This window comes from Megascapheus bottae, chromosome 37, assembly GCF_031878675.1.
Source record: "Megascapheus bottae isolate mThoBot1 chromosome 37, mThoBot2.hap1, whole genome shotgun sequence".
Lineage (NCBI taxonomy): Eukaryota > Metazoa > Chordata > Mammalia > Rodentia > Geomyidae > Megascapheus > Megascapheus bottae.
The window spans coordinates 4,248,443-4,263,515 of record NC_143545.1 but is presented as its reverse complement, the minus strand read 5'-3'; the positions used below and the strand labels follow the sequence as shown (position 1 = coordinate 4,263,515).

General features: G+C 44.6%; 1 protein-coding gene and 1 pseudogene across 2 annotated transcripts; both read right to left on the bottom strand.

The window, feature by feature from the left end:
• Positions 1-15,073, bottom strand: part of LOC150042096 (lysophosphatidic acid receptor 3-like) — a 181,658-nt pseudogene that overhangs the window by 155,305 nt on the left and 11,280 nt on the right.
• LOC150042097 (C-type lectin domain family 2 member D11-like) lies at positions 3,116-10,662 on the bottom strand. Of its 2 annotated transcripts, XM_090325295.1 has the most exons (5): positions 10,496-10,662; positions 8,094-8,219; positions 7,818-7,999; positions 7,449-7,552; positions 3,116-3,448 (listed from the first exon to the last, which is right to left on the bottom strand). In XM_090325295.1, exons 1-5 carry the CDS (start codon positions 10,545-10,547, stop codon positions 3,244-3,246), a joined length of 669 nt encoding a protein of 222 aa, XP_090181421.1. In that variant the 5' UTR covers positions 10,548-10,662; the 3' UTR covers positions 3,116-3,243. The 2 variants fall into 2 exon arrangements, 1 of the variants encoding a protein (XP_090181421.1); XR_016533676.1 differs by lacking the exons at positions 7,449-7,552; positions 7,818-7,999; positions 8,094-8,219; positions 10,496-10,662 and adding an exon at positions 5,199-5,271 and having other exon boundaries at positions 3,366-3,448.

Genomic DNA, 15,073 nt, shown 5'->3' with positions numbered 1-15,073 from the left:
GGATGAAGCTTTGTTCCTGACAAGAAGTTGGCTCCATGATGTCACCAGTGACACTTGCTGGTCAGCAGATGGCACACCGTGGGGGTGTGACCTGTGACTCGGGCTCCATCATTCGTGGCTCTGAACACTTGTTGTTCCCCGTCCCGTGGCTCTAGGTTGACCAGATACAGGGAAGGTTGTGACCCACAAATCCACCCTCCTGCCTGCTTGCTGTTAGGTCCAGTGAGTTTGAGTCAGGGGTGCCCCTGGCGGTGGAAGGAGACCCGGACTCACCCACAGAGGACCTGGGGCCCCGCAGGAGGAGGAGGATTTTTAGGGGTGTGTTTGTTTTACACTCAACTTCCTATAACCCTTTAAAGTAGTTAGAAGTTATTTTGTGTTTTCCTCCCAAACTCCACACAGGACCATGAAAAAGTCTCGTCTATCCACTGATGTCCACGCCTGTAATCCAGATCCTCAGGAGGCTGGGAGCTGAGTGTGGAGGTTCAAAGCCAGCCGGGCAGGAAAGTCTGTGAGACTCTTACTGTCAACCAACCACCTGAAAACCGGAAGTGGAGCTGTGGCTCTAGAGGTAAAGCTCATGTCTACAACTGCTTGGCCCTGAGTTCAAACCCCAGCACCCCAAAACAAACCAGTCCAATCCAACAGAAGGAAAATTCTCCACAGCCACCAAATGCCAGCTGAACCTGTCATTTTCTACTAGGACTGGAACTCAGGTCTCTACACGGCTCTGCTCAGAGATCACTCCTGTGTGTGTGTGTGTGTGTGTGTGTGTGTGTGTGTGTGTGTGTGTTGGGCTTTGCCCTGGTGTTGGAATTTGAACTCAGGACCCTGTTCTCTTGCTTAGCTCCTATTTTTTTTCCTCAAGGCTGGTGCTCTGCCACTTGAGCCAAAGCTTCCTGTGTGGATTTTTGCTGGTTCACGGGAAATAAGAGTCTCACAAGTTTGTCTACCTGACCTGGCTTTGAACCTCCATCCTCAGATCTCAGCCTCCTGAGTACTGCGGTGACAGGCGTGAAACACTCACCCACTGCTCCCTGCTCATTCTGGGGTCACACACACCCACACACACACACACTCAGCTGTCTAGGGAAGCCTTGGTCTCTGGCCCAGGTGGACTTGGCAGGGAATCTACCGCCCCCCTGTGGGCGCAGGGCGCAGCTGCAGCGTGCACAGTGACAATGTCCCATTTCCACAGGAGACCAGGAGAGTGGAGATGCCATGGCCTCTGCTTAGGCCAGAAATGGTTGCAATCCCCTCTCCTCCCTCCCAAGGCCTTTTATTCTGCATGGTTTGCAAGGGAGCTGGAAGAAACCTAAGAGCGGTGCTGGGGGCTCAGGCTGTCACCCCAGCTACCCAGGGGCTGAGATCTGAGGATCACAGTTCAAAGCCAGCCTGGGAACTCCAGGAGACTCTTAGCACCAATGAACCAGCAAAAAACTGTGCCTCAAGTGGCAGAGCACCCGCCATGGAGAGACACAGTGCCCAGGCCCTGAGTTCAATCCCCAGGGTAGGCAAACAAACAGACAAAAAGACGTAAACCTGAGAAAGTGTTAAAAAAAAAAAAAAAGACAACATGTAGAGTCTGAAATACAATGACATGCACATTTGCATAGGAATTGTATACTATACTCAACATATTCTACAATATATTGATAATATGTTATATATTAATGCATATATACACATGTGTATATATAATATAATGTTTTGTTTTTGCTAGTCGTGGGGCTTGACTCAGGGTCTGGACACTGTTCTTGACCTTTCTCAGGGTAGAGCTCTACCACTTGAGCCACAGCACCACTTCTGGATTTTTCTGTGTCTGTGGTACTGAGGAATTGAACCCAGGGCTTCCTGCATGCTAGGCAGGCACTCTACCACTAGGCCACACTCCCAGCCATAATCTAATGTATTTATAAAATATATTATGTATTATAAATACATTCATACACACACATGTGTGTGTGCATGTGCGTGTGTGTGTGTGTGTGTGTGTGTGTGCTTGTAGGGGAGCCTTGAACTCAGGGCATTATCTATTCACATGCTTTAAAAAATATAAACAAAACCCTCAGAGCTGGTGCCCTACCCTCTGAGCCATGGCTTTAGCCATCTAAAGACCCCCAGCCAAACAGGAAGCTTACCTGAAAATCCCCAGGCAAAAAGTAGCTGTGGCTTCAAGTTAGAATCACGTGGTTCACATTTCACAAAGACCAGCTCGTAGCTCGGCTTCTGGAATCTGCTCACCTACTTCTGCACCCATTATTTTTGGTAACCTGTAAAATGACAGATCACAATTCAAAGCCAGCCTGGGCAGGAAAATCTGTGAGACTTTTATCTCCCATGGACCTTCAAAAAAGCTAGAAGTGGAGCTGAGGCTCAAATGGTAGAGCGCCCTTCTTCAGAAGAACAGCCAACCAACAGCACGAGTCCCTGAGTTCAAGGCCCAGGACAAGCAGACACACACACACACACACACACACACACACATGAAAACACTCAAGTATATGACCATGGTACAAAAACAGAACTTCTACAATGCCATCGTTTCTATTGAGCCTGTGTCTGGGGCTAGATTACGTAACATTCCAAGCTCAGTTATTTAGAATTGTAAAGAAGGGTTTCATTTCCCCATGTTAAGGTAGTACCACAACACACACACACACACACACACACTATACAGAGAGAGAGAGAGAGAGAGAGAGAGAGAGAGAGAGAGAGAGAGAGAGAGAGAGAGAGAGAGAGAGTGTTGATGTGTTGCTTTTCTAACTTACCATGGGGAGGGGAAACCCTTCTTCACAATTCCTTGAGGTAAAGATGTGGTGAAGTAAAAGCAGGAAGTGGGATGAGCTTCAGGTGGGAAATGTGTAAGTCCCCATCTTCTGGTAGCACAGGCCTTTCACGCCTGGCCGTGTCATGCACGTGTGTCACTGGTGAATGACTCGTGTTTCCAGTGGGCTCTGACACCCCCTGGCTCCATGAACCCCAGAACAGAGAAGTCACAACTTTGTCCCCCAGTAGCAAAGCTAAAGTTGCTGTAAACTTTATTTTATTTGGCAATCCTGGGGCTTGAACTCAGGGCCTGAGCACTTTCCCTCGCTCAAGACTAGTGCTCTACTAATTAAGCCACAGTGCCTCTGCTGGTTTTCTAGTGTTTCACTGGAGCTGAGACTCTCACAGAATTTCCTGCCCGGGCTGGCTTTGAACCCAGGTCCTCGGATGTCAGTCTTTTGCATAGCTGGGATTCTAGGCATGAGCTATTAGGATCCCAGCTACAAGCAGACAGTATGTAGAGGAGGAGACACGGGGTAGGAGAGAGCTGGAGGCGGCTGGACACTGGGCGTAGAGGCTTGGTTTGCTGCAGATCCACTTTCTCTCTGCGTAGACCCTGGCGCTGCTAATTCCAGCTTCATTCAAATAGGCGTATTCCCCAGAGCCTCGCACTTCCACCCTAGAGCCAAGCAGAAACACGTTCAGTACTCACATTTGGGTATTTACTTGGTTGTATTCATTGTTCTTTTTTCTTTTTGTCAGGTGTGGGGTTAGAACTCTGGCCTGGGCCGCTGTCCTGAGCTTCTGTGTTCAGGACTAGCCCTGCTTTCCCATTATGAGCACAGCACCACTTCTGGCTTTTTTTTTTTTTTTTTGTGGTTCATAGGAGTTAAGAGTTTCATGGATTTTCCTGCCTTGGCTGGTTTCAAACTCTGATTCGCAGATTTCAGCCTCCTGTGTAGCTAGGAAAACAGGTAAGAGCCACCAGCACGCAGCTTGTTGTCTGTAGGTTTTTAATTTTTCTTCATTTTGTTTATTTTTTTTGCAGTCTTACTTGGATTTTTTTTTCATTATATTTCAAATGACAAGTGTTTAAAAAGGGAATCTCTATATACAATCACTGGCACTCAGTTTTTAGAACATAATCAAAATTAGGCTAAGGGTTTGTATCATGGATACATATTAATTTATGAAATAAATCTTGTCTATAGAGTCATAGGTTTTTATGTCTATGTAGTTATGTTTATATTTCCAATACCATGTCCGTAGCATTGGGTCCGCAAATATTGAGTCCTCGCTCTTGTACTGTTTGGTCTAATAGTCAATAGTAATGCCCTTCATATTTCTACACATACAACTGCATGCTTTTACACTGCTTATGTTCCTATGGCTACAGTAGAATCTGCACATTCTGCTGTTTCTTGTAGTTGTCTATGAACAGGTGAGAGATGTCTTCTTATTCAAACTCATGGAGAAGCCAGGCTTGGTGATGCACCCCTGTAATTCCAGCCACTCAGGAAGCTGAGATCTGAGGATCAAGGTTCAAAGCCAGGAAAGTCTCTGAAATTCTTATCTCCAATGAACCACAAGAAAATTGAAGTGACTCAAGTGATAGAGAACCAGCCTTGAGCACAACGAAAACACACACACACACACACACACACACACACGCACACACACACACCCTAGAGGGCGCCAGGAGTTTGGCCTAGTGGTAGAGCGCTTGCCTACCATGCACGAAGACTCAGTTTCAATTCCTCAGTACCACATACATAGAAAAAGCTGTACGTGGCGCTGTGGCTCAAGTGGTAGAGCTCTGCCTTGAGAAAGCCCAAGGACAGGGCTCAGGCCCTGAGTTCAAGCCCCAGGACTGGCCAAAAATACTAGAAAGTTTGAAACTAATGTATTATAACGATTATTTCAAATGATAAAGCATTTATTTAGCTTCCCAAAGCATAACACAGATGTTAATCTCTAGAATTGCATGTGTGGCTTTAATAAAGTAAACAGCCAAATATTTTCACTCCTTTCAACCCAGAATAAAGTCCAATTGATTACATTTAATTTTACAAACACAACTATACTATTAAATTCCAAAGTATATATTTATATTGTTTCGGGAAGCAAAACTCAGGCACTAATCCTGTAATAACTGTATACTTGGCTTTAACAAAATAAACACGATCACATTCTTTTCTTCAAAGCAGGCTAAAATCTCTTCTATTTAGTAATATTTTATAACCATAATTTTACAGGTCAACTGCAGGGCTGGTAGGAAGATGACAATAATATTTCTAGGGAGACCTTGATATAAATACTTGATGTGAAATTAAAATAACACATTGCTCGACAGAAGGGTCCAGTTCTAGTTCTGAAAACGTATAAAGTGGCTACAGTACTGGTGGCTCACATCTGTCATTCCAACTTACTCAGGAGGCTGAGATCCAAGGATCATGGTTCAAAGCCAGCCCGGGCAGGAAAGTCTGTGAGACTCCTCTCTCCAGTGAACCACCAAAACATCTGGAAGAGAGCCAGGGGTGGTGGCTCACGCCTGTCTGACTAGCTACTCAGGAGGCTGAGATCTGAGGATCGAGGTTCAAAGGAGACCCTCATCTCCCATGGAGCACCAAAAAGCCAGATGTAGCACTATGGCTCAATGGTAGAGCACCAACCTTGGGCAAAAGAAGAGAAAAAAAAAAGGTTACAAAACAAACAAAAAAACAAGGCCAGGAGTTTGGCCTAGTGGTAAAGTGCTTGTCTAGCATGCATGAAGACCAGGGTTCAATTCCTTGGTACCCCATTACAAACAGAAAAAAAACAAGCTGGAAGTGGTGCTGTGGTTCAAGTGGTAGAGCTGTAGTCTTGAGAAAGCCCAAGGAGAGTGCTCAGGCACTGAGTTCAAGCCCCAGGACTGGAAAAAAAAATTTTTAAAGAAATAAAATTTTAAGAAAATAATAATTTAATATAAAAATATAGAAGAAGTAAAAAACAAAAATAATAAATTATAAACTAAAAGTAACAAAAATGATGAAAAATAATAGTAAATTAAAATTTTTAACGAATAACAAAATAAGGAAAAAAGCTAATTATCAATCAAATCAAAGTTGTCAGGGGACACACAGAGAGGAAGGCAGAGAGAGAAACCCCAAGTTGTAACAAGACGGAATGTCTCCTGAGGGGTACCAGGTATTTTCCTATTTTTCCTTTTTTGTGGGTCATGGAGCTTGAACTCAGGGTCTGAGCACTGTCCCTGAGCTTTTAAGCTCAAGGTTAGTGGTCTACTAATTAAGCCACAGTGCCACTTCTGGTTTTGTAATGTTTCACTGGAAATAATGCTCATGGAATTTCCTGGTTAGGAAGGCTTTGAACCCAGGTCCTCAGATGTTAGTCTCTTGCATAGCTGGGATTCTAGGCGTGAGCTTTTAGGATCGCAGCTACAAGCAGACAGTATGTAGAGAAGGAGACCCGGGGTAGGAGAGAACTGGAGGCAGCTGGACACTGGGCATAGAGGCTTGGTTTGCTGCAGATCCACTTTCTCTCTGCGTAGACCCTGGCGCTGCTAATTCCAACATCATCCAAATAAGCGTATTCCCCAGGGCCTCGAACTTCCGCCCTAGAGCCAAGCAGAATCACTGTTCAGTATTCACATTTGGCTGCACACTTGCTTTCTTTTTCCTTTTTTTCTTTATGTCAGTTGTGGGGTTTGAACTGGGGGCCTGGATGCTTTCCCTGAGCTTTTGTGCTCAAGACGAGTCCTGCTCTCCATCAAGAGCCCCAGCACCACTTCTGGCTTTCTGTTTTGTGGTTCATGGAAGATGAGAGGCTCACAGATTTTCCTGCCTCTGCTGGTGTGGAACCCTGATTCTCACACCCCAGCCTCCCGTGTAGCTAGGATGACACGTGAGAGCCACCAGCACGCAGCTGTGGCCTGTCTTTTCTTTTTCATTGTTTTTTCTTTCTTGCCAGTGCTGGGCTTGAACTCAGGGCCTGAGCACTGTCCCTGAGCTTCCTGGGCCCAAGTTTAGAGCTCTACCACTTGAGCCACAGCACAATTTCCAGCTGTTTCTGTGTATGTGCTTCAGAGGAATCGAACCTAGAGCTTTGTGAATGTGAGGCAAGCACTTTAGCACCAGGCCACAACCCGGATGCTAGGTGTGGTTCTAACAGAAGTAAGAGACTAGCGCTCATCTGACTTTAGTGCTGAGCACTGCTCACTGAGTTGCGTTTCTTCTCCATTCTCAAAGTCCTGGTGTGAATGCCACCTGTCTGTCCATCACCCGTCCATCCCAGTCACACTAACCACGCATTCATTCATGACCCACGGCCACCTGTGGGCTCCCTAGACGTGACCTTCACTCAGGCTCAGCTGTTTCCAAAATGCAGAAAAATAAACCATCAACAACAACAAATCCATGCTGGGTTCCAGGACTCACAGCTGTCATCCAGCTACTCAGGAGGCTGAGATCTGAGGATCACAGTTCAAAGCCAGCCCTGGAAGAAAATCCATGAGACTCTTATCTCCAATAAACTCTTTAGCAAAAGCTGGAAGTGGTGCTGTGGTTCAAGTGGTAAAGCGCTGGCCTTAAGCAAAACCTCAGGAACAAGGGCCTAGGCCCTGAGTTCAAGCCCCAGTCCTGACCCAAACAAACAAACAAGCAAAAAGATGGTTGAAAACGTACAAGTTGGTGAAGTCTGTGTTGTCTGCCCACTTCCAGCTGTGCTTTGAGGATTCTCTTCTCAGTCCAATCCAATGATCGTAACCTTTGTGTTTTTTCAAGAAATTCTGTAATAAAACACAGTAAGTTGAAAATGAGAGTCCTTCTCTAACACAAATCTCCTTCCAGTTTTTTCCTGGGAGGTAAGAGTCTCACGACTTTCTTGCACAGTTTGACTTGGAACTGTGATCCTCCCATCTCAGCCTCCTGGGTAACTGGATGACAGCGTGAGCTCCTGGCGCCCAACCCTTTAACTTCACACAACCTCTCCAAGTCGGGGTGGGGTGTCTTTAGCACGTCACAGAGAACAGGAACCCCAAAAGCATTTCTTACCAGGTCCTGGATGGTGTCAAAGGTGGCCAGATTGGCTCCAGAGGAGGCACAAAAGTCCTGACTGGACGTCCAGTTCCTTGTATCCTCAGAAAAGTAGAAACATTGATTCCCAAAGCCAATCCACTCTCTTGGACAGGAAGAAAACAGGCTGTGCTCTGGAATGTGGCTTTCTGCTTGGTTCACTAAACACACAATGGATTTGCTTTATAATCAGTCTTCTGTTTTTGTGCCCGTCCCGGGGCCTAAACCACCCATTGGCCATTCAAAGCTACTCACCTGCTAGAATCACTGTTAGCATAACTGTCGTCCCAAACAGAACCACAATAGTCAACAGACAGCACTGCAGTTTGGCTGTGGTGATAGGTGACAATATTCCTAGGCATATTTCCCAGAGCTTTTTCACTGCAAAAAGAGGAGAGTTTGAATCTAAGGAAACTTCTAGAAGGAAAATGATCATAGCATTCCCTACTTGTGGCTTGTCCTGGCTCAATTACCACCAAGGCCATCTTGCAATGGTGGAAAAGGAAAGAATGGAGGAGCTGAGCACTGGTGTCTCCTCCCTGTAACCCCAGCTACTCAGGAGCCCAAGATGTGAGGGTGGCAGGCAGGAAAGTCTGGGAGACTCTTTATCTCCACAGAACCATGAAAAGGCCAGAAGGGGAGCTGTGGCTCCAGTGATAGAGCCAACCTTGAGAGACAAAGGTGAGTTCAAATCCCTGCTTGGTCATATGCTATATGATAGATATTATAAACATTTCATATGACATACCATTATGTTCTATGATACATAATTTTTTTTTGCCAGTCCTGGGCTTGAGCTCAGGGCCTGAGCACTGTCCTTGGACTTTCTCAAGGCTAGAGCTCTACCACTTGAGCCTCAGCACCACTTCCGGCTTTTTTCTATGTATGTGGTACCAAGGAATTGAACCTGGGTCTTCATGCATGCTAGGCAAGCACTTTAACCACTAGGCCAAACTCCCGGCCCTATGATACATAATTTATATAACATCATGGTATATGTTCTATTGTAAATATACTGTATAATATGGCATTATATTATATTATATATACTTTCTTTTTTGGTCAGACCTGGGGCTTGAACTCAGGTCCTGGGCACTGTCCTTGAAGGTTTTCCCTCAAGGCTAGTTAGTGCTCTACCACTTTGATCCACAGCTCCACCTCTACTTTTCTGGTGGTTCATTGGAGAGAAGAGGCTCATGGACTTTCCTGCTCAGGATGACTTGACCACCAGTCACCTGAGTAGCTGGGATGACAAATGTAAACTCCAGCCCCCTGGTTATATAGACCCTTATATTACATACAGTATTAGGTTACATGGTGCTATATAATTGTTGTATGTTGTACTTTATCAATCCTATAACATACTATATGATCTACATGCAAATTGTATATATATAATATGAATATATGGAATAATAAAATATAAAAATAAAAATGTCATATAAAAGTAGGCCAGGAGGGAAGTGGGGCTGTGGCTCAGGTATAAGTGAAGAGCTCAGGGACAGCGCCCAGGTGCAGAGATCAACCTGATGACCCACTAAAAAAAGAAAAAAGAAAGAAAGAAAAAAGGTACACTGGGAGTGTTGTCTAGTGGTATAATGCCCAGAAACTTGAAGCCCCCCGGAAGGATCACCAGAGACCGAAGATCAATGCAAATTGCAATGAGTCGTTTATTGACGAGCTCGAGCACGGGTCTCTGCGCACTGATAGTCGAGTGCAGACCAGAGGCCACGTGCACAAAATTACAGCACCTTTAATACATTCTTTGGTAGGGGGCAGGTCCCAGTAAGCACTGGCACCAAGATTCCATTAAATGATTGGTGCAATACAAAATGGGAGGCGGGTCGTGACTAGTCATTGGTCGGTTTAGCAAGCTGTCATGCTTTGAACTGATTGGCTAATGGGTGAAGGGACAGACCCAATATGTGGTCAGTGGAGAAAACCTGCGGACAGGCTATCAGGCTTCTGCCTAGTTCGCTGGCTCTCGCAGGTCCGACCTTGTACAAGTATAAAGATACAAATGAATACAAGTATAAAAATACAAATGGCTAATCATAGGTTTATAGAAAAGATATAGATATTTTCTACGCTCCTCAGTGGAACAGTGCTTTCCTAGTATGCATGGGTTCGATTTCTCAGTACCACATACTCAGAAAAGGCTGGAAGTGGCCAAGTGGCAGAGCACTAGCCTTGAGTAAAATGTGTCCAAGGACAGTGCCCAGCCCCTGAGTTCAAGCCTCAGGACTGGCAATAAAAATTTTTTAGAAATAAGGGCTGGGAGTGTGGCCTAGTGGTAGAGTGCTTGTCTAGCATGCATGAAGACCCAGGTTCGATTCCTCAGTATCACATACATAGAAAAAAGCTGGAAATGGTTCTGTGGCTCAAGTGGTTGAGCTCTAGCCTTGAGAAAGTTCAAGGACAATGTTCAGTCCATAAGCTCAAGCCCAGGACTGGCAAAAAAACAAAAACAAAAACAAAACAGAAACAAAAAAAGCAGCAGAAGAAAAGCAGAAGAGGAGGAAGAGGAGGAGGACGACAATGAGGAGGAAGGAGAGGGATGTTACTCCAACTCAAGGCACACATCCCAGATCTAACCTTCCCTCCTCTGTCCCAGCCTAGCTGCCTTTGTGGGAGACTTCAACCCTAATGCAAGTTACCTGCTGGCCTGCTTTTTGGGTTGTCTGTGGAAGGCAGATTTTTCTGTACCATTCTCACCAAGGCTTCTGTTATTTTTCCTCCTTGTTCTTTTTAGGCTGAACCGACGGCATTTGCAAGTGTTCTATGACAGCTGGATGTGCAGATTCTCCCACCAGCCTCTGCCTTTCCTGGCTCTCCTGACAGAGAAAACAAACAAACAAAAAACAAAAAACAAAACAAAAGCAAGAGAGGAATCAGGATCTGAAATTCAATGGATTAGAAATGAAATGATTGATGTGTCAGGATTATTATTATTATTATTATTATTATTATTATTATTATTATTTGCCAGTCCTGGGGTTTGAACTCATGGCCAGAGCACTGTTCCTGAGCTTTCTCAAGGCTAGCGCTCTACCACTTGAGCCACAGCTGCACTTCTTTCTTTTTCTATGACGGTGGTACTGAGGACTGGAAACCAGAGCTTTGTGCATGCTAGGCAAGCATTCTACCACTAAGCTGCTTTCCCTGTTCCCCGAGATCTATTTTTCATAATAATAATAATAGTAATGATTTCTTTGGCTTACAGCCTGAGATACTATCTGAAGTGAAAACACTCTAGGGCAGGAGAGATTGTGAAATTCCTTAGCTCCTGCTCAGCATCAAAAAGCCAGAAGTGGAGTGGAAAGAAGTGGCTCAAGTGGTAGGGTGCCAGCCTCCAGTGAAAAAGCTCAGGGACGGCACACCAAAAAAAATATGAAAAAGAGGGGGCTGGGAGTTTTGCTCCAGGGAAGGAATTCAAAGACTTTGGTTATGCTAAATTATCTTGCTAGCAGATAAACCCTGGAAACAAAAGGCCCAGCAAAGTGCTCAGTAAGAAGTTTTGTCTTAAAGGATGCCAGAGTAAGATTGGCAAAAGTATCTCTTGCCACTGATATTAATTTTGTGCACTTTAAGATCTTTGTGAGTATGAATGTGTGTGTGTGTGAGTGTGTGTGTGTGTGAGTGAACATGTTCAAGATTAAACTGTCAGCATGCTGTTTTTACGGGTGAGTTTCTACTTGATACACAAAAAGGTAAATGGGTGAATTTAAGTCTAAACTCCAAGAAAAATGATCAAGTTTGGGTGTTCCAAATATCTCAAAGAATTACTGCATTAAGAGGAACTAGTTAAAATATTTTTCTAAGGATTCTGTGATTTGCATTTAAGAACCTGGTATTATAATGCATTAGGCTGTTTATATTATAATCAAGTTGTCCAGTTTAGCAAAAAGGCATCAGGGAAACTGGGATTTATTTTCCTCAACTAAATTTGAGGATAAGTATTAGAAATAAGTATTTGATATTTAAATAGAAATGTTTGCTTATCAGTGTCAAGACCTTTGTCTGTCTAAAAGTGTTTATGTAATTAAGTGGCAAGAGAAAGGACTGGGAAAACTTAGGGTAGGCCTGTGGGCCTGACATTGAGGTTGAGAGGAGAACTGGCAAAGGTGTAGCTCTGGTGTCTAGGGTGGGACAGGCCCTAGGGAAAGTTCACACATGGCACAAAAGCTGGGCCAGATGTCTCACCTTCATCCTGTCCCTTTTCCTTGCAGACTGACACTGAAAACCTGGTGGTAAAATGTGGGTGATGTGATTGGTATTTCTGAAACTGTCCCTTAAAAAATATGAAATTGGAAAAAAGGCTTTAAAAGGAATGTTTAAAAGTTTATCTACTTATGATTTAGTCTCAATACTAGTTTGCAGTTAGATGTATTTAGGAAAAGAAAGATGCTAAGTCTGGATTTGGGTACAGTGATATTTGTAATTCTTGCATCAAGGAAAATCTGTAATTTGGGTTTAATCTGTTATTGGAGTTCTAGGCAGTAATTCAGACTGAAAAAAAAAAAGCCTCTTAGAAGGAGGCCTGGAGGCAAAGGGGATGGCTTTGAGCCTATCAGAGTAATTCAAATGCAAATAAAGGATAAAGTGTGAAGTGTTAAAAGCAAAGGTTAGTAAAAGTTTTTTTTTTTAATTAGAAATGGTTTCTGGATAAAATTTGGAAGTGAGATTGTCCTAAATATTTGTTTCAAAGTTAAAAAAAAAAAAAGGAAAGTTAGTGCTACCAAATGATTGTTTCATTCCCATTCCAGTTTTGCCTTGTAGATTTTCTGTAACAATTGTAGGCAGGCCCACAGAGAGAAACAGATCATTTTTACAAGTTTGTCAAATGTAACCCAAGTTACATTTTGGTCCTTAACAAGTTTCAGGTAAGTTCATGCTTAAAATCTACTTCTGTGTTCCTCACCTTGTTGCTTTGAATGGAAGTAAAATGGCCTTTTAAAGGACTCATTGAGCTGAAAACTGCATTTCTGGGCCAGTCTGGGCAAAGTACCTGCGAGATTGTGATATCTAATCTGCCAGCTACCCACCCTAACCTGCCTGACTCCCCCACCCTGCAGGGACCTACTTTCTGTGCTAAGTTGAAAGTCCCCTGACTGTATTTAAAAAGTCAGGATTGTCTTAAAATGTTTGTTAAAAGAAAGAAGACAAATCCCATGAAGTTTTGAGTATGTTGCAAATGGTATGAGTATGTCTGAAAGTTGGAGCTCATAAGGGAAATGGGTATACAATGAATTTCCAGGTATGTAGACCTCCCCATTTTTTTCCCCCAAAGATCAGGGAGCTGAGCTGGCTGATAATACTAACCACAATTTAATTCAGTCTTCACTGGCCTTGCAGTTGACTCTGGAGCACATTCGTCATTTGGTTGATAGTACCCAGACACCTGTGGACTCTGAGAAAGTATGCCCTCTTGTCCCCTCACCCAGGCGTGGATTCACCATCACCAGAGCTCCAGGGCCCAAGCCTAGCTGGACAGGACCCTTCCCTGTGACCTGAGGCCCTCAGCCCTCCATAAAAGGCCCCACCTGGTCATCCCAAGACTGCCAAAATGAGCGGACTCTGAGCTTAGATACACCACACCCAGGTTAAACAGGCATAACACCAAACTTGGACTCTGCTGTGATCACCAAGACACAGGACCCAGAACTACCATCTCCAAAGAGATGGCGACTGGGACCCCTTACCAAGGACTCCGTAAAGCCAAGACTTTTCTATTCTTAATTGTAATCTGTGTTTTGATATTCGCCCCAAATCGCTATCAGCCTACGTCATTTGATTGGGAGTTAATGGACCCCACACCTGGAAGATTATTGGCCAAGGGACTTGAACATACTTACTATGTAGGGCCCTCTTTTGAATTCAGTCTCTGTGTTTTATGGAAAAGTCTAGGAAGTTATAAAGGCCAAGGTCTCCCAGGAGCGTCATGAGGAGAAGGGGGAGGCGGCTGACAAATTATGTCTACCTGGTATGGCTGTGGCAATTTCGAATTTGAAATAATACAAATCAAAAAACCATTACGAGGAACTACATAGTGTGCTTTTCCATCCCAGCAGAACCTTCTGCTAGGCTGCCGGAGAGGCTCATTGCAAGAACTGGGGCTGTGAAACCATATCTTGGGAGTCGACAATAACCCCTACATCTCTCTCACTGGACCCCAAAATCAGAAAGTTCCAGGCACCTGTACCCCAGTTATTATTATCCTAAAATACTGCGATGCCTTAACCACATCTGGATATGGGAACTGGAAAAACATGGGGTCTCTGCCAGGAGGCCAGGAATGTTTCCTTCCACCCTTTCTTAACCCAGGGCGCCCAAATTGGGACTTTCTCTTCCATAAGGCACCCCCTCTTCTTGCCGGAGCCTACTACTTCTCCCTCAGGGCTGCCCACACTAACTTCCCCTAAACTTGTATTTTTTGCCAGTCCTGGGCTTGAACTCAGGGCCTGAGCACTGTCCTTCGACTTTCTCAAGGCTAGAGCTCTGCCACGTGAGCCTCAGCACCACTTCTGGCTTTTTCCATGTATGTGGTACCAAGGAATCAAACCTGGATCTTCGTGCATTCTAGGCCAGCACTCCACCACTAGGACAAACTCCCGGCCCCTCTAAACTTGTTTTAAATGAGCCTTAGATCTTTGACACGTCCTCCAGAACAGAAGGGGGCTCCATCTCCTGTTTCTCAAAGAGGAAGGCCTCGGATGGCTCTGGGAGAGGCCTGTTGTTTTTGTGCCAATTAATCTGGCATCATCAGAGATACAGTGATCAAGGACAGTGAAACTCGAGCACAGACCGCAACCAAGTGGTTTCAGGTATGTTTAGCCAGTCTCCCTGGCTGACCACACTTTTGTCTGCCCTGGCTGCACCCCTACATGGCTTCTCACTGGCATTACTGCCAGGCCTTGTATCCTTCATACTTTACTCCATTACATAAAGGGGTGAATGAATTCTGTGAAACTCAAGCTCTTACAGTCTCCATACATGAGGATGCACAGGAGTCAAGTTTGACTCAGTACAAGCACAGAGAGAGGTGTAATGTAGAAAATGGGGAAAATGCATTCTTACGGAATGGTAGAAATTAGGGACTGGGGTTTACATCCTTCCCTTCCCCAAGCTCCCCTCTGTCACCATTCACTTCAACTTAACACCCTTTCCCCTGCCATTCACTTACCCAGAAGAAGGCTGTATCCTTGCCCACAACCACAAGATTTATGGTGAGAACA